At 38.7% G+C, this 22,837-nt stretch overlaps 2 protein-coding genes across 5 annotated transcripts in view; one reads left to right on the top strand and one right to left on the bottom strand.

The window, feature by feature from the left end:
* Positions 1-1,005: 1,005 nt before the first annotated feature.
* On the bottom strand, positions 1,006-15,328 carry naxd (NAD(P)HX dehydratase). 4 transcript variants are annotated; one of them, XM_016243366.1, is made up of 11 exons: positions 14,224-15,328; positions 13,669-14,106; positions 11,383-11,521; positions 6,348-6,393; positions 4,848-4,936; positions 4,524-4,632; positions 3,995-4,045; positions 3,542-3,646; positions 1,554-1,674; positions 1,345-1,465; positions 1,006-1,257 (listed from the first exon to the last, which is right to left on the bottom strand). In XM_016243366.1, exons 1-11 carry the CDS (start codon positions 14,717-14,719, stop codon positions 1,107-1,109), a joined length of 1,866 nt encoding a protein of 621 aa, XP_016098852.1. In that variant the 5' UTR covers positions 14,720-15,328; the 3' UTR covers positions 1,006-1,106. The 4 variants fall into 4 exon arrangements, with proteins under 4 accessions (XP_016098852.1, XP_016098851.1, XP_016098853.1 ...); XM_016243365.1 differs by having other exon boundaries at positions 13,651-14,106; XM_016243367.1 differs by having other exon boundaries at positions 13,687-14,106; positions 14,224-15,326.
* A 1,719-nt stretch (positions 15,329-17,047) lies between these two features.
* rab20 (RAB20, member RAS oncogene family) overlaps positions 17,048-22,837 on the top strand; it is a 10,873-nt gene continuing 5,083 nt past the window's right edge. The window contains exon 1 of the mRNA XM_016243369.1: positions 17,048-17,510. Coding sequence (XP_016098855.1) covers positions 17,321-17,510 — 190 coding nt within the window. The 5' untranslated portion in view covers positions 17,048-17,320. The remainder of the gene's footprint in view (positions 17,511-22,837) is intronic.

Genomic DNA, 22,837 nt, shown 5'->3' on the forward strand with positions numbered 1-22,837 from the left:
TACAGAGGACGTTACTGTAATAAGAATAATTCATAAATTGAAGGTGTTTTCAGGTGTTGTCATACTAAGTTGTCGTTGCAGATTGTGACTAATTTGCATTATGAAAAGGTATTTGCATGCATTGTGCATTGCAAACGAGGTATGAATTTAACAAATAAAAAGCTTCCTACTCCATGCTTTTTCAAATATATAAATACTATGAGGATGAGTACTAACGATTCTTTTAAAACTGAGCAGCTTTTGCATATTTCTTCTCTATTTGATTTAAAAAAGAAAATAATTATAATACTATTAATAATAACAATTATGAATACTTACATGCAAGTAACCCTAATCCTAACCATATAGTAAGTACATGCAGTTAATTAATATTACTCGGTACTTACATGTATAATTGCACTGTAACAAGGACACCTTAAAATAAAGTGTAACCAAAACTCTCAATCTCTATGACAACCTCTTACTATCTTACCAACCAAAATGAAGTCCAGACACATTCATGCATTTACACAGAATGAATAATACAAAACAGAAACTGTTATAAGTAAAACTTTCATGTTAGTTTAATACGTAGAATAGCAAACTATATCTAAAAGTGACAGCCACTTTCAATTATTTGCGATTTGTCCCACATACTAAATAGGGAGTGTGAGTTATTGACAGAAAATAAGGTGTTAAACAGCTTAATGTAAGGAGAACATCCACTATAAAGGTAGAGCATTTGTCTCAATACTTGAAAGTGAACATTTTCAAGCAGACCAATAAATAAATTGCAGCTGGGAGTAGCAACTCATTCATAAAGGGACAGTGTTAAAACTGTATCTCCTGGTGGGTTATCATATACAAATCTAAACACTCGCAAACATAACACACATCTATATATAAAATGTGTATGATGTTTATAGAGGGCGACCACACAGACATGAAACTGGAGAAGTAGTTGAAACTGTATCGCAGAACTACAAGAGGCACTTTAAAATAAAATGGAAAAGAAAAAAGATGCTCGACAATGTACTTCACTTTTATTTAATATGAGTAGCACTGAGATGCAGACCTTTAGTCTTTATAATGTCCATGAAAAGAGAAATGGATACACGCACGTAGGTTTAGCTTTCAAACAACTTCTTGAAAGCGCTGCTTATCTCCTGGATCATGTCAGAGGTGGTGGTAGATCTGCTGTGTTTGTGGAAGGCCTGGCGATTACATTGCCTTGTCAGAGACGTAGCACCGAATGCAGCCACCAGCGAGGGATTCATGCTGGGGAAAAAAAAGGTACATTTACAATTGAACTGAAAGTGATATGCAATGACACATCAGATAATTACTGAAGATGGAGCAACTCACCCTTTAGCTGCATCTGGAGGTGAGCTGAACGCCCAGTGGGCAAAGACTCCTAAGGAACCGGACAGCAGATCTCCCTGTCCTCCACAACGCCGCCCACTGCCCTCTTGATTACAGGTCAGCACTGAGAGCAGGTAGAAAAGCAATGTTAGAGAAAGAAAACGGTGCACTGGAACCATATGAAGTCTGAATATTTCAAGAAAATCACTAACTGTTCTTTCCATCAGTAATAATGTCCTCCTCTCCCTTCAAAACCAAGGTAAGGTGGCCCATGGCGATGCTGAGCTGCTGAGCACTTCTCTTGTGGTCAGTGCTGTCCAGAGGTTCATGATGCTGAAATCAAAGTTTGATTTAGCATGTATACTGCAGTTGCATGTCTTATGTGTCCGTAAATGTGTTTTATTTCAATCTATCTATCTATCATTTTAAAATGGCAAAACAAGGAATTTTCTAGTGGTTTTAGTGCAGTGGTATTCAAACTTTTTAAAGAGCAACCCTATTTTTTCTTTTTAAATTGACGCGACCCTATGCAACCGTTTAAATGCATGAAGTCGTGCATATAGCTAGATATAGATATATTCTGCAGTTTTGACAAGGAATCCCCCATTTATATGAGAATGTCACTCATGAAACTCTGCAGCATTTATGCCACGTTGGTCCTCTTAGCAGCATGACAAACAAAAGTTTCATTAACATTCTGAATGGATTATAAATAGCCAAGAAAGCGTACAAAGTGCACTCCCTTTATCATCACTGAAAAGCCGTCACTCATTTCAGTTTATCGCGATCTCAGAAAATTCCCTTAAAATCAATTAATCTCTCTACACTGCACAATAAATCTCGTATTTCTATTTACATCGCATCTACACTTTTGTTCATTATAATGAGAGGATTCGTGAGCATGCAGAACTCAGGACTGACCAAAACTCTGGCATTTTGAGCAGTGAGTGGATTCTGACTGTCTGAAACACCTCTGATTGACCGTTTTGCTGTCCAGAAATCAACAGATCTGTCTGTGATTGACTACGATGTTCAACGCTGCAAAACAGTCTCCACAGACCCACCAGAGGGTTGCAACCCAGGCTTTGAAAGCCACTGTACTAGTGGACAGTGGTTCAACCAGGGCCGTTTCTAGGCATAGGCGAGCTAGGCGGTCGCCTAGGGCGCCACCAGCTGAAGGGGCGCCAATGAGCACACGTACTGGCACTTTTAGCAGGGTTGTGATAAAGAGTGGCAGGGTCACCCTGAAATATGAGGGCCGCCCCCACTGGATCCCCCAACATTATTGGGCTAGAGTACTGTCAATCTGACGATGCCTGTATGCCACTGGATCAGATTGCTGTCAATTGCTGCCTGATTGTTGCATGCAAAGTTTTCATTTTCACTCAACAACGACGTTAGATCAGTGGGCTCTGTCAGTGCTTTGGCAAGGGAACACTTTTTTTTGCCATGCAATAAAGCTAAGTTCAAAGGCCAATTTAAAATATTGGTACAGTAAATAAAGTGCACAACATCAGTATTTTATTTAGGCAGCATTTGTGGTACTTTTGTGGCACATTTGTCCAAATATTTGTGACAGATTTGTCCAAAAGGTGTGCATTTTTTTGTGCCAATGCATTGTTAAAGGATCAGCGTGTCATGTACGGTAATATTCCCATATAAACTTTAACATCCAATTAAAAATATTTGTATAGTAAAATTCGCTAATTCACGAGATCAATACATCCTTTATTAGACCGCTTTGTCGAGTTAAATGCATCCTTACGGAGGTGTCGAAATGCTGAATCAATTCATTCACTTCCAACAGCGCTTAATGGGAGCAGCGTCATAGAGGACAGAGCGTCGCGTTATTTAAAGGGGACGTTAACGAGTAGCAAATGATTAAGCAGCTGCATTGGTTACTTTTATGCCACTGATAAAGCTTGTAAATCTAGTTTGGGGTAACAAAGGGGTTTTATAGGTTTGAATGAAATAATAATGCAATAACTGACACTTTAAAACAATGTTTCCTTTATGTGTGGTAATAACATCTGTGCCAGAAGATCTGATGGTAATGTGGTCAGTGGTGAATACAGGTACAATGGCATCCATCAGATAACCTGAGAAGAATGTCAATACTAGATGTCTTGGAGCCACAAATATTACATAAAAACAGAATCTGCTCAGCCACAAGGAGGATATTAGCACTTTCAAAACTCACCATGGCCTCATACAGACGAGTAAACTCCATAAAGTTGGGTGTGAGGATGCCTCTCTGATATCCTTGAATGACTGACGGTTCTTTTGCCACTAACCAAAGTCCATCCTGTAAAGAAACACAAACATGAATGTGCAATGCACATATAAACCTTTTTTACACAAGTGACTAATTTATTCAGTGCATCCACAAAATAATTGTCCTCTCTGCTAATTCAGCAAACCACTGATGCCCTTTTTCTCTGGATTAGCAGCGTTCGTTTTAGATAATTTTGATCATATTTTAGGCAATACACAATACAACATTAATACTGTCAAATTAAAACCCCATGTTTGAGCTCTGACCCAGTTCTCCTTCTGTATTCGGGACACTGAATCTATTGGCTGTTGCCAACATGCCCAGTATAAAAACATATTGATCAGCTACATCAAAAGTGTCAGTGAAAACAGTACTCACAGCATCAATGATGATTGGTATTCCTCGGAGTTTTGACCTCTCAATAATCTCCTAAAACGAAACATCAGCCAAACATTCATTACTTTAAACCCACATAAACATAAATGTGGAAATATACAATATTGCCAAGCTCTCTAGAATGACACTTTACAAAATGATTGTCTTAATTTACACTTAAGTGTCAAAAGTACGGACACTCGTACTCATTTGAGAAAAACAACAGTCAATAAAACTGTAAAATAAAACACACTTTGTATGACAAATGTAGTGCAGTGACCAAATAAATAGTTCTCTCAACCAACTTCAATTATTATAATGGTCTACAAAACTATTCAATGAATATTTTAGGTATTTAAGCATAGGCCTTTAGATCAAGAGGTTTATCCGATTTGTGGTTGGTATAAGGAAATCAGAAAGAATTTTCCTTTTTAAAAAGAATATTTATGAATTATTTTTGTGTTATATATTAGTATTGACTAAATTGCCACACAGAAGTCATAAGATGTTTTTGAAGTATCATTTATTTTGCCTTAGCATTCTTCAGAAGCATCTCCTCTCTCCCCAGACCTGGTCCCACAACCAGACTGTGAAGCCTGGGCAGCCATTTCTCGATCTCCTCCACAGCATTGGGACCGTCTCTGGAGGTACACACCGCCAGAAGAGAAACAGCACCATCATGCTCAAATCCCTCTCGACATGACAATAAATAAAATGTGTTTCAGCTGGTAAAATGGATTGAATCAAATAACTATAAATTCACTTGTCAGAAACTCTTCTGTTGGCCACCAGAGATACGCATTTAATAAAATTCACTTGTAATCAAAAGTCGTGTCTAATAAGGGTTCCTGCTTACAGCACTGGATGGACGATGAGTTCAGGACTGTAGGACTTGATGACTGGAGCTGCATCTTTGGTGCAGAACACATGAGACAGATCGGCTCCCTGGAAATCAGGCAGGACGAGAAGAAGGTAATGGACTGATATATCTGACAATATACCAGCATTTTGAGATGATCAGATAACTTTGTCATCTTGGCTCATTAACAGAAGCACAATTTCTCATTGTGTCAGCTCCAAAGGTTAAAGGGGTCATATGATGCTGCTAAAAAGAACATTATTTTGTGTATTTGGTGTAATGAAATGTGTTTATGCGGTTTAAGGTTCAAAAAACACATTATTTTCCACATACTGTACATTATTGTTTCTCCTCTATGTCCCGCCTTTCTGAAACGTGTCGATTTTTACAAAGCTCAACGGTCTGAAAAAGCGATGTGTGCTCTGATTGGCCAGCTATCCAGTGCGTTGTGATTGGCCGAATTCCTCAAGCGTATGACGGAAATGTCCTGCGGCAACCACATGTGGCGACCCCGGGCTGGATTCTGCTTCGTCCACGGTGAAAAGCCGATCCGGCGATCGACAGCGCGAAGTTGTAGTATTTCCTCAGCGACCAGCACGGATCAGCTCTAGGCATGACGTAGCGGTATCGTCCTCTTTTGGAAGACCAAACAAAGTAGTTTCGCTTTCACAAAGAAGCACACAGCGTCTTCACGACATGGTGGCGGCGGCAACAATACTACAGCGAGAATAAAAGTTACGCCTTCTTTCTTTGCGTGAACATTTGGGCGGCGTTATGTAAATCTTCCCACATAGTGACGTAGGTATGTGGGGGCATGTTAGAACGAGCCGTTTTAGGTAGGTGTGGTTGACTCTTAACTTTTATAAAGAATATCTCTTTGGATTTGAGACTTTAGTCTTTGCAACTTTACAGATCTTCTTTATGCACCAAGAGCTTGTAACACTCCAAAGAGAAAGGAAAAATGTAAAATCGCATCACCCCTTTAATGCAAAAAATATATTAAAAAAATTCAATAAAAGTGCACTTTTACACAGATGTCTCCTTTGGCAACATTAAATTGTACTGTGTCAACAACACACACACACATCACTGTTGAAAAGTTTGGGCTCAATAAGATTTTTTTGATGTTTTTGTTACATCATTTTCTTACATAATATAAATATATATATATTTAAAGTCTCGCCAAGCCTGCATGTATTTGATCAAAAATACAGTAAAAACTGTAATACTGTAAAAATATATGTTTTTGAAATCATTCTAATATGCTGATTTGCTGCTCAAGAAACATTTCTCATTATTAACAATGTTTAAAACATAATATTAATGCTGAATAATATATTTGTGGATACAATTTAGGTTCAGGATTCTTTGATAAATACGAGACAAAGTCGAAATAAAACCATGACGATGATTTACTGTGTATGTCACTGAAGTATGAAAAGACAAAATGCAGATGAGAAACAAAAAATGGATTGCATTTTTTAACAGAATACTTACTACTTTTAAAGCTGAAATAGCTGCAAAGAAAGGTGCTCCTGTATACCTAGCAAGAACAATACAAAATGTAAGTTTCACCAAGCAAATTCACATACAGACAGAATAAACAGAAGAAAACAGTCTGCTAGGTACTATAACACTCACATCACAGCACATAGCACCTTATGAAACGCTGTTGTGGCCTTGATGGTATGTGGTTGAATGTGAAAAAGTGAGCAAGCTCTAGAAATTACACTCTAAACATAACGGCTCCGGAAAAATAGGAAATTTATGAAAAAAGCCCTAAAACTGTAAAATAGCTATAATTTTTTTTAATATTCTGCTGATCACACTTTACATTAGATGGCCTTGTACTTAACCATTTGATACAATATACTATACTAGGGGTGTAACAATACATGTATTCGTTCCGATCGGTCACAGTACAAACATCACGGTTCGGGTTCATGCAGCCCGATACAGTCATATGCAACGCTAACCATCACAACAGGAAAGAAGAGGCGATCTACACACCAACCCTGTAGTCTGTAAAGAGGAGAAAATACTGTATCAGTCAGATCAAGCTCACTGTTCATGATGCTCGAAATATAGGAAGACAAATTTTATTGGGGTTAAATTAATGTTTCTCTGAAAGGAACTGACCGTCTTCAGAAATGTTTCGATGGCATTTTCTTTTCCTCTTACTTCCATATAATGCATATTACAGTAGTATTTAAGCGCAGCTGCTTTGTTTACAGCGGTAACCAAGGGACTGCTATATCTCTGCTGTTCCATAAGCACCACCTGCTGTCAGAGAATAAATTTGCATCTTCATTCAGCCCATCTGATGTTTTTGTTTTGTGCAGGTGTCTTATGTAGCATAACTTCACTAATCTAAATTCGGACCATTATGTTTTTGTTTTAAATCTTGAAATTATACAGTCCAATTCAAAAAAAAAAAAAAACTGTTCATGTTACATGCATGTAGCACTACTGTCTGTTTAAAAAAAATGAAAACAATACATGTCCTACTTGTACCGACCTCGTATCGAACTGTGACCCCAAAACTGGGGTACGTACCGAACCATTGACTTCTGTGTACCATTACACCACTACATACATGCATGAGGGTGCACTGTAATTACATCTAAGGCACTTTTAACATTTATAGTCAACTGTTAACTTTACCCCCAACTATAACCCGAGCCCTTTCCCTTTAACCCATATAATCCTAACCTTACTCCAAATCCTAATTTGGGGGGTTAAAGCAAAAAAACAAATCCTGAGCCTAAACTTTTTTCCGGGGATTGGGGGTTGTGGGGGCGGACACATACACAGGGTTATTTGGCAAACAAAAAAATTAAATGATTTTCCTTGAAACTAACTAGTAACGTATCTGCCATTGCCATTAGCCCTTGACAAGCTCAGACTACAGATTATGGTGGGATATTTGAAACAGCAATACCAAGAATGCTTACTCACTACAATATGGTGCAAACACATGTAACATTTAGGATGCTTTTGATATCAAGTTTTGCTGGTTTGCTTTGTCCTTGACAGGGTACAAGATGACCTACAATCTAAAACATGAAATTTCTGAAATTTTGTTCAAAAGAAATAATGGTAAATTAAATACTAGGGAATTAATATAAAATAGGAAATATACAAAGACAGTTTACTACAGAAAACTACAGTTCAGTTCAATTAACAACAACAAAAACATTAAAATGGTCCAATAACTGGTAACTTAAACAGGGTTCGTACAGATACTGCAAAATAAAATTCCAGGACTTTCAAGGATTTGCACTACTTTTTTGGTTTTCAAGGACTAAAATCAGATCTAACTTATCAATCAACATTGTTATTATCTTTCTAATTCTAATAAATAAACTAATAAAACAAAATGGTACAAATAAAGTGCAGCACATGCAAAGAATGCAACGACTGTGGCAACTTTAACATTTGAAAGGATACTATGGCAAAGTTATCGCTTTCCTTATTTAAACTTATTTTTTTTTTTTGCATGAATATATGATTGACCTGAAGAATGAAAGCTATATCATACACTTGGAAAATGATGAGCTTTATCACGCTCATAGACACTAGGGGTGTGACAATACACTTAGCTCACAAAGCGAGACAAAATGCAGATACCTGGTTCACTAGAACGAGACAATGTTTTAATACTTTAGAAATTTTCAAATGACAAAATATGTCTTTTAAATCACAAAAAGTAAACCAATGCAGTTGTATTTTGAAATGTTTTAGCTAATCTAGTGCTTAACTAATTATTATTTTGCTAATCAAGTAATCTACTGATTATTTTGACAAGTAATCTGATATTTCTAAGTAATACAAACAGAACTAAGTGGAAAACAGGCTTTAATATGACTATTTATATATAAAGAAATAAGGCAATACTAATTGGCCTCAAATAAAGTATCAAAACCAAGTACATGGTTTTACTGAACAACACTGTTAAATACGTAATGTAATATGCCTATATTTATAACAAATACCTGCAGAGGGTGCCAACGGCCTGGTGAGGTTTCATGGGGAAGTCGTGGCCTAATGGTTAGAGAGTCTGACTTGTAACCCAAAGGTTGCGGGTTCGAGTCTCGTACCGGCAGGTATTGTGGGTGGGGGGAGTGAATATACAGCGCTCTCTCCCACCTTCAATGCCACCACTGAGGTGCCCTTGAGCAAGGCACTGAACCCCCAACTGCTCCCCGGGCGCCACAGCAAAAGAAAAATGGCTGCCCACTGGTGTGTGTTCACGGTGTGTGTGTGTGTTCAATGCTGTGTGTGCACTTAGGGTGGGTTAAATCCAGAGCACTAATTCTGAGTATGGGTCACCACACTTGGCCACATGTCACGTCACTCACATGTGATTAACGTTTAAATCCATTTCATTTTAATATTTGGCCACATGCAAAGTCAGCAACTTTTATTTTGAGATTGCGATGTACAATAAATTGCATATTTAGAAATGTTGATGGATTCTCCTGTGTTGGCATAGGTTTAAATGATTTACGTTGCAAATCAAGTGAGTTTTCCCAGATGAACGTTAAGCAACCCAAACTCACCGCATACGCAGAGGAAGAGTTTAGCCCCTTTCACACATACGGGCTGCATCCGAAAACTTAGGCAGCTGACTTGTTGCCTCATGAGGCAATGACTTTGCAGGCAGCGTTTTTTGCACGCAGGCACCTCATGGAACTGATTTCGGACAGGCTTCTGAGGCAGAGTAATGGTTTAATGATCTACAGCAAAATATAGAGAGCTTTGGTGATAACTAAGTGAATATTTAATTACTGCAATATTAATTTCTCGCTAGAAATGACATCAAAAGTGGAAAACGTTGATCAAAAACGTACATTTACACACAAACTGACCGCCGACCGCAACTTTCAGACGCCATCTTTATTTTCCAGCTTAACTGTCACAGAATGGAACGCACAGGATTGTGGTATATCAAAGGCAGCGAAGGATACATCTATGCTGCCTTCAAAAATCGGCCAGATTAAGGCATCTTAGGAGACAGGAACTGAAGCTAACATTGAATTCGGACGTGCCTTGATGCCTTCCTACCTTGGAATGCGTCCTCCGAAGGCAGCATTTTTTCAGTTTTCGGATGCAGCCAAAGTCTTTACTGGTAAATTACCGTTAAGAGATCATGTGTGAACAGGACCTTTTCAAAAATCCCGGTAAATTTTTTCTGGCAATCATATCGTTCTTATGGAGATGACATGATTACTCTGAGCTGTTTACAAAGCTCCGCTGCTTTAATAGCTTTTCATTGTAAATATAGATTACACTAGATGGAAATCTTTGACCATTGCACCTCGCAGCTTTTTCAATGTGTTGCGCTCGAGACCCAGGCTTCTTTTCCATTCATCAGCTGCGACTCTGCAATTGGATACTAATGCACATCTCGTGTTTATAAAAGCAAAAACTTCTGATTGGCTAGTAATGTTAGTTTGGTTGAGAGTGAAAGCTGTGTTCCTCTCATACATTGGTAGGTGAACTCATGAACTCGAACGTGAAATCAACAAGTGTTTTTAAATGTAGGACGACTATCTTTTTTTTCTCCGCATCCAAACGCCGCACACCGGAGATCCGGCACGGTGCCGGAGAACTTTAAGCCTTGCTAACTATACCTCAAACTTATTAGCAAAAAAAGTGGGAATTTTCCAGAACAACATGCAGTTACACAGTAAATCCATAGTCTTAATGTGTTTTGTCTAAAGTATTTAATGTCTTAAGTATTAATTGTTATTACATAGTAGTTAAGGCCATCTAATAATAAAGTGTAGGGCTGGGTAAAAAATATCAATATCTCGATATTAATCGATTCTCTTTTTTACGGAACGATATCGATTCTTAAATCCCAAGAATCGATTAGTCAAGCCTGTTTTCAGTTAATGGATGGAACATTGAAGGGCACTTCCCATCCAATAAATCGCAATAAGCATTGTGCTTTGGTGCTTTTAATATGAAACAAAGTCCCAGGTTTCAATTTATGTCCATTGTATTGCAGTATTCAAACAGTAAATGCCGTTTTGGCGTGGTTTAATGTGGAGTGACACAGTTCAACAGACGCGGCAGCGCGAGGCGCACGTGAACTGATCATCTCCTCCACATTAATACCAATTTCAGCACAAAATAAACATGACTAAACATCTGAAGGTAGGTTAAAAGAAAGAGTACAATTTTACAACCCGTATCCTGTCTCATGCTATCGCTCAATCAGTGTTTCAGCCTCGCAAAGACGTCAATATAACGTCTTGTTAACAATGTCACGTATATGTATTATTATCCGACATTGAATCGAATCCTTGTGAATGAGAATTTTTTTCCGAAATTCATGTCAAAACCCATCCCTAATAAAGTGCGATAATTTTCCCCAAATATCTCATTTAAAAAAAAAACAAAAAAAAAATGTAATCTGATAAGTCAGCTATGCATGTGCAGCACCCATTGAAGCTTCGCCACAGCTGCTTAAATAGTAATTTAGTAAGTGTATAGTCCTGAGAAAGATCTGTGCAGCACTTACTCTTGACATCCTCCAATGATTCCAATGCGTCCGTCCTGACCCTTGTGTTTTTTGGATGTAAGTGGAGGAATTGTTTTTCTTACAAGAGGAATCACACTGTCCATTGCTGTCGTTCCCAGAGAGAAAGAGCGCTCTATGACTGAGACAAGAACACAGTGACAATCATTAGCTTCAACACAAAGCAGACCAGCTTAGTTCAGTTCCATGCATTGGGATAAGACTAGTTGATACACCAGTCATTTTAAAGGTTTGTACTTTGTTAAAAGAACCGTTTCAACCAAAATGAAAATTCTGTCATCATTTTCACATAAATTACTTGTGTAAATTCAAACCATGTTGTTGCTTTTCAACACAAAAGGAAAACCATTTTGAAGAACGTCAGTTCTCTTACTTCCAACAACTGTTCATAGTCATGAGGTTTGCCACGCTCCCAAAAAAAAAAAAGAAAGAAAAGAAGTCATATAAGAACAATAAGCTCATACAACTTGTGCTCTATATCGGAGTCTTCTGAAACCATCTGAGCTTGAAATTCAGGCTTTTATTCCCCAAATTCTCATTCTCCATTTTACAAAATCAATCCACTGCATCAACTTCAATTACAATCCATTTGGAACCAATGTCTTTTTAGCATCAGTAACATCGAAGCTGCTACTATTTTTAAATCTTAATGTGGACGCAAATTATATTTCAGAGCTTAAGCACTAGGGAGAATTATCAGTGAATAATAACTAAAATATCAGTTTGTTCCACATAAAGCTGTAATATTGCTTTAGAAGACTTGGAATATGGCTATACGGACCACTTTTATGTTTTTGGAACGTTTTTGGTCACAATATAGCATCATTGTATGGCAAATAGATCAGTGCACATTGAGTTCATTAATTTTTTAAGGTAATATTAAGACGAAAAAAGAAGAAAAGGCTTTTCATAAAAAAAATAATAATTTGACTTGATTTTTCATGTGAACAGTTAGAAAATACATAAATACCCTGAATATTAGGGTAATATTAGGTCAAAGCATTTCTTAGTCCAGTTGTTTGATGAGAGAAAGAGACAATGTAGTTCAACTACATTTGAAGCTGTAGTAAAAATCTGTACAACTACAGCAGTGGATGTCTATTATTCCGATGATGGCACAGACTGGCAACGATCTTTGGTTGACCAATCAGCGGGAAGGGGGCGTGTCATGCCTGGACACATATGGAAATCTAATAATCAAGTGGTTTATCTAACTTTTCTTCTTTCAATACTCAAAGGGGTCATGAACTGAGAAATCAAAATTCCCTTGATCTTTTGATATATGAGATCACTGTACTATAAAAACATCCTGAAAGTTTCAGAGCTCAAAACTTCCTCATTAATCTAAAAACAGCTTATATTAAAGCGTCAGTAAGAACTTGGTCGACTTCATTTTACCACGGATTCAATGCACAATTCGACACAGGATTTTCAGAAAGAGTGAAACAAAAAGACGATGCTGTGTGGAATATATTGGATCTGAGAGTAATGTCACAATGTTTATAATGTGGTCACTATGGCTTTGTCTGTTATTACTGATCATTTGATATGTACGGAGTATTTATGCTTTTTTAACCTAAATCCCAGCAGTGTCCATCTATAAAGGATGTAGGCTGTCACAACTGTTAGCCAATCATAGCAGTGGCTGTTTACTTCTGAGTTTACAATCAGCCACGCCTATTAAAACGGAGCGTTTCCATAAGGGGGATCAAAACAGGACAGAAAATAGCCTATTACTGCTAAATTATGATGTTTTTTATGTAACAATCTTGATAACATTGTAAGTGGACCTCAGAGAACAATACAAAATAATAAATAATGTTCATGACCCCTTTAATAAAGGATCTTTCCTACACCTCAAACAATAGAGCGTGTCACAAGCAATGCCAAGGTCCTGGGTTTGATTCTCAGGGATTCCCAAGCACTGGTAAAATGTAAATGTGTGCTTCGCAATGCGAGTCACTTTGGATAAAAATGTCTGCCAAAATGCATAAATGTAAATTAAAAAAAAAAACAAATGACCCCACCCCAATGTGCACGGACCAAAATACCGGGTTCAAAATTCTTTCAAATCTCTTTGTGTTCCAGAAAAGAAGAAGAAGAAAGGAACCATAATAATAAAAATAACGTCAGAATTTCCATCCATGGGAGAACTATCCTTTTCAAAGAATTTTAGCAGTAAAACATTGCTTTAAATGCCGGCTTATAACTTTATAACAAATGGCAATTCAAAATAAATGGCAACTCTACATGAACATTGAGTTTCACCCTCTTCCATGAGCAGACCTGGGCCAGCTGGTTGGCTGTGGCTGGCAAACTCGGTCAAGGCAGGTGGATGGTTACGATTCCCACAAGGGGGACGCGTGAGGGGTACGGTGGGGTTAGTCTGAGGGATACAAGAGGGCTGCGGAGTGGCCTGCGGTGCAGGAGAAGGTGTGCTAATGCCAGTGAAAATCTGGCCCAACATCTGTAGCATCTGCAGCTCCCTGGAATGTTCCTCCTCCCTGCGTTTATCCTCGGCCTGAAGACGCTGCTCCTCGAGCCTGTAGAAGTTGTCTTCTGCTTCCATGCTCTGCTCCAAGAACTTCTCCATCAGCTTCTCCAGCGACATGTTCGCGAAGCGCTTCTTGCTTCTCCGTGGCCTGCTGGACGTGGCTGCCGGCGGGTTGGTCTTCGTCAGGCTGCTCTGTTTGGTTGGAAACGAACCTTCGAGAGAAGAAAACACGACTATTAACACACACACACACAACATGGGAAACCAGACTGATTAGGCTAAAGACGGCAGATCATTGCTTTCTGACGGATCGGAATAAGTTGACATACTCATGCCTCCCACTGTCACCGGAATGGGGCAGGATGGGTACTCAGTTTTGACCGGATGCTCCATAAAGGAGCATTCACCACTGCCATCCATGTGAGCCTCCTGCAAGAGTTCAGTACTCTCAGCATCTTCATCCATCGTTTCATCTCCCCCAACAGCGACACTATCAATATCCTGCCTTTCTAACAAGGATCTATTGCTCAATATCCTCTCCATCTCGTCGTAGAACTTGCACATCTTGTGGTACTGCCCATTTTTCCTGGATCCCTCCTTCGCTTGGAAATACTGCCTCTTTAAGCTCTTAACCCGTATTCTGCATTGGTCTGGCGTCCTATCGAAGCCCAGTTCGCACAAACGGTTCGCGACGTCTCGGTAAACGTGGCTGTTCCTAAAGTTCCCGTCCAGCGCCGTCTGCACGTCGTGCTCACCCCAGATATTCAACAGCGCTCTGGTCTCCATGTCCGACCACAGGAAACCGCGCGTTGCATTCACCAACATGATGGCCGAAGCAACCGAGTCCGTACGCAAGTCGGCTTCGCATCGATCAGGCGGCGAGATCTAGGCCTTGTTTTCACGACGTTTCACGCCGTTTCCGAGTGCATCGCGACAGCGGCCTCGTCGTGATTAACGGAGCTGCTTTATGCAAAGCTGCTCAACTTCGCCAGTGTTTACCGCGCCAACAACAGCGAGAACGTCACCGCAGTGTTGTGTACTACGTCACCACAACCTTGCGCTTCTTGGCTCAGCGATGAAAGATTGAGATTCAATATCGCCGAGAACACATTTAGGAAACAGCTTCGATTTGTAAGCTCGGTTTATTGTGCTCGGGGTTTGGAAACGCGAGTTATGCTTGAGAGTTCGAGTCAACGAAACCGATAATAAAATGACAAAATACAGTGCGGTCCACAAACTTCTAGCGTGATAACAACATGCGATTCAACTTGAACCTGATAATAGCTTAAATGGATGCACGATGTCGAATAAACACATTTGTGACATGTGAACACCTCTGGAATCATACTGGACAACACAAATGATCAGCCTTTGCACAAACTCGTGGAGTTCGCTCGAAATACTTGTAATTACATTAAAAATGCATTCAATTAGAAACCAGGGGAAGCACTTGGACCCCACTGTATGTGTATCCTGTGGCACCCGACTCTGCATTTACCTTCATCATACAGCAACACTGCTGCAACTGTAATGATTACATTTCAGTCCATGCATTCCGTGCCTCTCAACCTACTGATAGTTAGATAGACTCCGATCTTACCAAGTGCCAGACTTAGTGGCTGTTCAGAGAAAATGAAGGCAGCACGTTTGAGAAGATTCATCAAGTTCTCGGGGAAACACACACTGTTCAGGAGGAGAGTGAGAGCTGTGGCGCTTTGTGCGGGGAGTATCTGCAGCGTCCAGTCAGAGAACAGGAACAAAGTTCAGGATGAGTTCTGATTATAGTTCTGTTGTGCTACACGACTTCACGCGATCAGACACAAACAGAAGAGCTGCCCTCTCTCTATAACCACCAGACTTCCGCTGACGCTCTGCTTATGCGTCGTGACACAAGCGAAATTCAGTCCACATTTGACATGAAATAAACCCAAGTCAGTGCTGCCCAACTGTAGCGAAGCCTGGCTACAGTGATATTAAAAACGGCAATAGCTGCGATATTCATTTAGCCCCGCCTTTGCCGTTCACTTCCTGCGACGCCTGCACTGGAGTCTAAACCTACCAATACTAGGGGGTGCATAATTTGGCAGGGTGCAAATTTCGGCACTACAACGGCAATAGCTGCGATATTCATTTAGCCCCGCCTTTGCCGTTCACTTCCTGCGACGCTGGCACTGGAGTTAAATTGCTCCGCCCACCGAAGTCTGAGTCATTTAGGCGAATCGGTTCGTTTGAACAATCCATTTCAAAGAACAAGTTACAAAAGTGATTCGGAGATTTTCTTTATGGCATAGCGCAAGTGAAATGTTTGTGAGTGCAAGAGTAATCACTTTTAAAGCACTGTTGCGAAATCTTATGTATAGATTTATCTGCCGGCTAAATGCTTAAAAAAATGAGATTATTGGGGGGTCTATGAAATATAAGGGTTAGTACTACACGGTATCAGTCACAGCTGTGGAGACATTGGTATTGTTGTATTTTGTAACTTTTTATTGTGGTGGTAGATGCTGTGGGTTGTATGTGTTGTCCTATTGTCTTGTCTTTTTTATTTTTTTATTTTATTTGAACCTTGAGTCTGTAATAAAGATTGATTGATTAACGCTAGGGCCTAATCGTGTCACCATATGATCTCGGGCATCCCAGCATAGCCTTACATATTCAAACAGACCTTTTACAATGTAAGTTGTATATTATTGTATCCCCCCGTGTCCCAGTTTATTACGTTGCAGTCGTCCTTCAAATTATAAAAAAAATTAAGTCACACAAAAGTCCTATTGTCTTGTCTTTTTTATTTTTTTATTTTATTTGAACCTTGAGTCTGTAATAAAGATTGATTGATTAACGCTAGGGCCTAATCGTGTCACCATATGATCTCGGGCATCCCAGCATAGCCTTACATATTCAAACAGACCTTTTACAATGTAAGTTGTATATTATTGAATCCCCCCCGTGTCCCAGTTTATTACGTTGCAGTCGTCCTTCAAATTATAAAAAAAATTAAGTCACACAAATAATTCTTATTTACATGAAACAATAATAAAATTCATTTTAAAACAGTGTGGTGTTTTTTGTTTTTTTTTGGCTCGAGTATCGCTAGAAGTGATTCAGTCCGATTTGAGAACAAATGGTTTTGCTCAAACGATTCTTAGAGAAGATTTGACTCAAAAGAATGATTCGTTGGCGAATCGGACAGCGCTGCTGTTAAACCCGACTTGAAAGTTCTGTAGTTAGACAATCGGCGTCGTTACCAACGACTATATCGGGGGAAACACACGAATGTGGTCTATTTCGCCAAACTGTGGACGGAGCCCGTGAGACTGCAGGTGAAGAGAGCATGCGTTTAAAGCGCTGAGAGCGGGAGCTGGGTGGTTGATATGGCGATGTCACCTGTGAGAGTAGAGTCTGCGTGAGCGGCGTGTGTTTGGAGACATGTCTCGAGCCTCAAGGACCAATAAACCCGACGTGAAAGTCGTTATTCTGGGGGACATGTACGTGGGAAAGACTTCTCTCCTCCACAGATACACGGAGAGGAAGTTTAAGGACACTATAAGCACGGTCGGAGGGGCGTTCTTCCTCAAACAGTGGGGACCCTACAACATTTCCATATGGGACACTGCAGGTGGGCTTTTTACACTCTATTTAGTAAAACGGAGCACAAAGCACAATAACATGCTATTACAGTGTGTTTTGCAAAAGCTGTGTGTAGAAGAGATTACCAAGTCAGCTGACCTAGCTAAATAAATAAACACACTGTTATAATTTCAGATGAAAGTGGTATCAATCATATCTGTGTTTTATTTGTGTGTGTTTCCTGAAGTTCTGCTTCATATCTGTTGGTGTTTGTTTTAGGTCAGAACTGCTTTCTCACAGTAATAGTGATGTCCTTTTTTATTTTGTGATGTCCTTTTTGTTTCTTAGTCAGATGGTATGTTTAAGAACTGGCCCTGTCATGGGCTAAGTTTACTTGGCCTACTTTTTAAATATATATATATATATATATATATATATATATGTATATGTCATATGGATACAGTGAGAGTGAGTTTTATTTAATCTGCACATTTCACCTTCCTTTTATGTAAATGAGTAAACCTGAAGATAAATGTTTTTGGTCAATGTTTGAAAACTTCACCCATTAAAGGCAATTATTTAACAAGCCTTTTGGACTCTTGTATAATAATAACACTCAGATGTTATTAATCGAATACGGATGACACAGGAATTAACAATGTATATAGATAGAAATATGAATACAGATGATACAGAAATATCTATCTATCGATCTATATCTATCTATCTATCTGTCTCAAATGTAAAAAGGATGTATTTTCTCAGTCATTTCCTGTGAAATTTTATCCTGTTCAGATGACATATGACCCCGTGTACAGCTGTTTGCTTTCTTAACAGGCAAAAAGTCACATGCTTGTGTGCAAGTCAGATGAGTGTGTATTGAATCTGTGTGTGTGTGTGTGTGTGTGTGTGTGTGTGTGTGGAAGCTAAAGATTTCACAGGTCACTCATGAGTGGGGGTTTAAGAGGGATGAAGGATGTTCACAGTTAAATTAGGAAGTCACGAAGCTTTTTTTATTCTCAGTTTTGAATGTGGCCTTCTTTGTGTTTAGTGGAAAAACCTGAATTTCCAAAAAAATAAGTACTAAGCATGCAGAGTGTCATTATATGAGCAAAATGACATGTCAAAATGTTATTCCTTTTGTTTTATTTATTAGATCGAACGACCCACCCCCTCTCTGCCAAAGTTCCGTAACTTAAGTCCGTATATATATATATATATATATATATATATATATATATATATATATATATACTGTGTATATATATATAATTGTAATACACAAATAACGAATAACAATAATTTTGATCTAAACTAAATTTGAATCTAAACCAAACTGAAGCCCTAATCTGTTCTGTGATTCTCCTTCCATGAATGTTAAACTGGTGCACAATATGTAACAACCTACAGTGCAGCAACTGATATTATGCACCCACAGCAAAAACTGTGTGGCCAATTACATCCAGCTGAATAGTGAGTATTTGGCAAAAAGAGCAGGAGAGATTAACATTAACACCCGCCACCCAGATTTCAGCAGTGGCGTGTAACACAGTCACTCCTGCTAGCTACTTTGGCGGGTTAAATTTCATATACAATAACAGAGCTCGACATTAATGCTTGTCTGGTACAAGTGGATTTTTAAAATAATTTTACTTGCCTAACAGTACACCGTACCTGATTAAAAACATCTAACAAGGGAAGCACCAAAATTACGGCAAGAATTATTCTGATTTAGTACATTTTTCTTGTAGCTAATCGGCAATTTATAGCCTAATGGATTGTCTGTATGTGAGAGAATCTCATGGAGAAATCAAAACAAATGGACACAACTGGGTTAAAAATTTAGTTTTTATATTTATAACATATGATATAGACTACTTAAGCAACATGACACGACCAAGAGAGTACTGTTTCCCTGAAATCCAGTATTATTGCTGATTTGAAATTTATTTCATGCAATTTTAATGAGTTAATATTAAGTGCTTTATATCAAGTACACAATATTGTCAGTGTAGACTATTTTTGCTCAATTTTGTTAATAAAATACTCCCAAACAAAGATCACAGCAGAACAGTTGCGCATCTCAGAGCAACACATTACTGAATAATTCTGCGTTTTTGAATGAATTGAGTAAATAATTCAATGACCCATTTATAAAGACAGACACTTGCTGTTTTCTTGAATGAATTAGCCGTCTGAATTAATAATTTAAATGAATGACTCACTCATTAAGGCAGTCACTTGCTGCCACCTACTGGTGGTGTACTTTCATATTTAAAAGTAGCTTTTTGTATTCATATTGGTACATTTCACATTGGTATATATATATTAAAAAAAAGGTTTAAAACACACAAAATTATTTATGCAGTTGTATTTTTGCAGTGTAAATGCATTCATACAACATTTCAGCATCATTAAACTGTATGTATAAATCAGGGGTGTCCAATCCTGCTCCTGAAGGGCCACTGTCTTGCACTGTTAAGATAAGAGCAGACAAACTAATCCAGCACAAGTTAGTGCATAAAAAGTCACCAAAATGAAATATTGGAACCTAATAATTAAATATAAAAGGTCCACTTTTTGAAAAAATAATCTCGATCTCTCTCATGCTGCATGTCACAACTGGAGCTGCTTTTAGCAGGTGTGTCATTAACTCTGGTGTTTTTTCCACTAAAACTTTGATGTGCATCGTCATTACGTCAACTTAACAAAAGATATGATCGCAAAACAAGCAGGAAAAAAGGCATTACATGCACATTTTTAAGTCATAACATGTAAATTTATATAGACGCCAGTGGCGATCTCAGCAAAAATGTCACTCGCAAATTAATATTTTTGTTTAATAATATTAACATTTTAGTCGCAGTCTGGAGCCCTGCTGTATCATTTTTGATTCATGAATTTCTAAGGCCTCTCATGATCAACATAACTTCTACATGCCTTTTGCCATCTGATAGATATTTTTTTAGCAATAATATGGCTTTTAGTAAAATCTAAAAATTAGGGCTGGGTAAAAAAATATCGATATTAATCGATTCTCATTTATACGGAACTATATTGATTCTTAAATCCCAAGAATCGATTAGTCTAGCCTGTTTTCAGTTAATGGACGGAACGTTGAAGGGCACTTCCCATCCAATATATTGCAATAGGCATTGTGCTTTGGTACTTATAATATGAAACAAAGTCTCAGATTATGTCCATTGTATTGCAATATTCAAACAATAAATGCCATTTTGGCGCTTTTTAATGTGGAGTGACAGATTGCTGTAGCGCCTCAGTTCAACAGACGCAGAAGCGCGTAGCGCACATGAACTAATCATCTCCTCTATATTAATACCAGCTACAGCACAAAATAAACATGACTAAACATACGAAGGTAAGTTAAAAGAAAGCGTACAACTTTACAATCCATATCCTGTCTCATGTAATCGCTCAATCTGTGTTTCAGCTGCACAAATACGTCAATATAACGTCTTGTAAACAATGACATGCAACGTCACATTTACCTCAGAAAAACATATTTGGTGACCATAAACTCATTAGTCAGATAGAAAAATAAACTGTAGAGAGGGACATTTTGCTAAATGTATGCACCATATTACATATTCATTATAAATGTTTACTGTTCTTCAATGTTTAATTTATGTTTGAATAAATCCATCAAGTTTTTATGACAGCCACCATTGTTTATATTTAAAAATATTATTTAATAATATTATTGTTATTGTAACTATTATTTTACAGTTTTTCTCGATTGCTTGAACACATTTCTTGAAACTATGCCTCGTATTCTTAAAACAGTAAACACAAATCCATAACGTCTCACCCAATTCCCCAAACATCCTATTTTCAGGTCAAAATGAAGCTCTACACTCAAAACCATTCACTCTTGCTGAAAAACCAAACTTTTCCCTCAGACATCACATCACACACAAGCTTTCAAAAACACACACACTACAACATAGTATTACACACTAGTGCAATCAATTCAAACCAATATATCCAAAACTGGTAAGTTATGTTGCTTGTGGTTCTCCCCCTCAAAAACCTTTTTACATGAACACAAAAGACACAACCAATCTATACACTGGCACATTTTTATTCATTCATGTACTATAGAGCACAACTGTTAAAAAAAAATATTCTGCCTCAGCATCCCGTCTTTGTTCTGGGTCAAGCCAGAGAATCTCGTCCACATCACAGGCTATATTGGCCCTAGCCAGGCAGCGAGGGTAAAATCCTCTTGCATGCCTGATCCACCCCTGCCATGCATCTACTGATATGTCTAGGCAGGTTTCTTCCATGGCCTGGAGGAGGTGAGCACGGATATAAGGTTCTCAGTCATACACTTTCCACCGCCATGACGAAAAAAACTCCTCTATCGGGTTTAGAAAGGGAGAGATGTTAGAAAACCTCAGGTTATTGGTAAACTAGTCACTAACCAGAGCAGCACATAGTGACATTCCCTCCGCACTGACCAGGGACATATAGCCCGATGGCCAATTATGTTCCTCCCCCTTCTCCTTCTTTTGGTCAGGTTGAAATCAGCCTCATCCACAAAGATAATTTCATGGGGAACAGGCCGGCCTTCAATCTCAAAGATTCTCTGCAAAACACATGAAACACAGTAGAGTAAATCACTGCCCTGAAGCACAGTTCAAGAGGGCACAAATGGCAGAATAAACTGCTATACTGTGATGGTACACAATACTTCATACGATATCAAAACTCATACCTGAACATATTCCACTCGTTGGTCTTTCACTCTGTCAGAGTTTCGTTCGAAAGGGACGCAGTACACCTGTTTCATCCGGAACCGGTGCTTTCGGAGGATACGATCAATTGCGGAGAGGCTGATGGCATTTATCCCTCGAAAATGACGATTATCCTCAATCACTCTCCTTTGAATCTCTCGCAGGCGGATTACATTATTGGCAAGGACCATGTTTACAAGCTCCCTCTCTTGCTCCTCCGACAAAAGCCTTAGCCTGCCTCCACAAGGTGGTCGTCTCTGTGTCCTACAAAAATAGAAGCACTCATTACTGTAACTGTCACACATCCTTTTTACAGGGAAAAAATGGAAACATACTGAAACTCTATCTGTATGCAAGGCAATTTGATGCATTTCTTTATTACAGTAGCATAGTGCAACAGTGTATGCACTCTAAAGTTACTGAACAGAGCAGTCTTACTGTAAGTACACCTACCCATTTTCCTCCCTGAAGGTACTGATGATGGAGGCGATGGTGAAGCGACTCAAATTTGGCTGTACTCGTTGCCCAGCCTCCCTCATAATCATACCATGGACAAGGACATGGTCAACTAAAGTGGCTCGAATTTCATCTGAGACTGCTTGTCTCCTTGCCCTTCTTC

This window comes from Sinocyclocheilus grahami, unplaced genomic scaffold (assembly GCF_001515645.1).
Source record: "Sinocyclocheilus grahami isolate Dianchi unplaced genomic scaffold, SAMN03320097.WGS_v1.1 scaffold688.1, whole genome shotgun sequence".
NCBI classification, from domain to species: domain Eukaryota; kingdom Metazoa; phylum Chordata; class Actinopteri; order Cypriniformes; family Cyprinidae; genus Sinocyclocheilus; species Sinocyclocheilus grahami.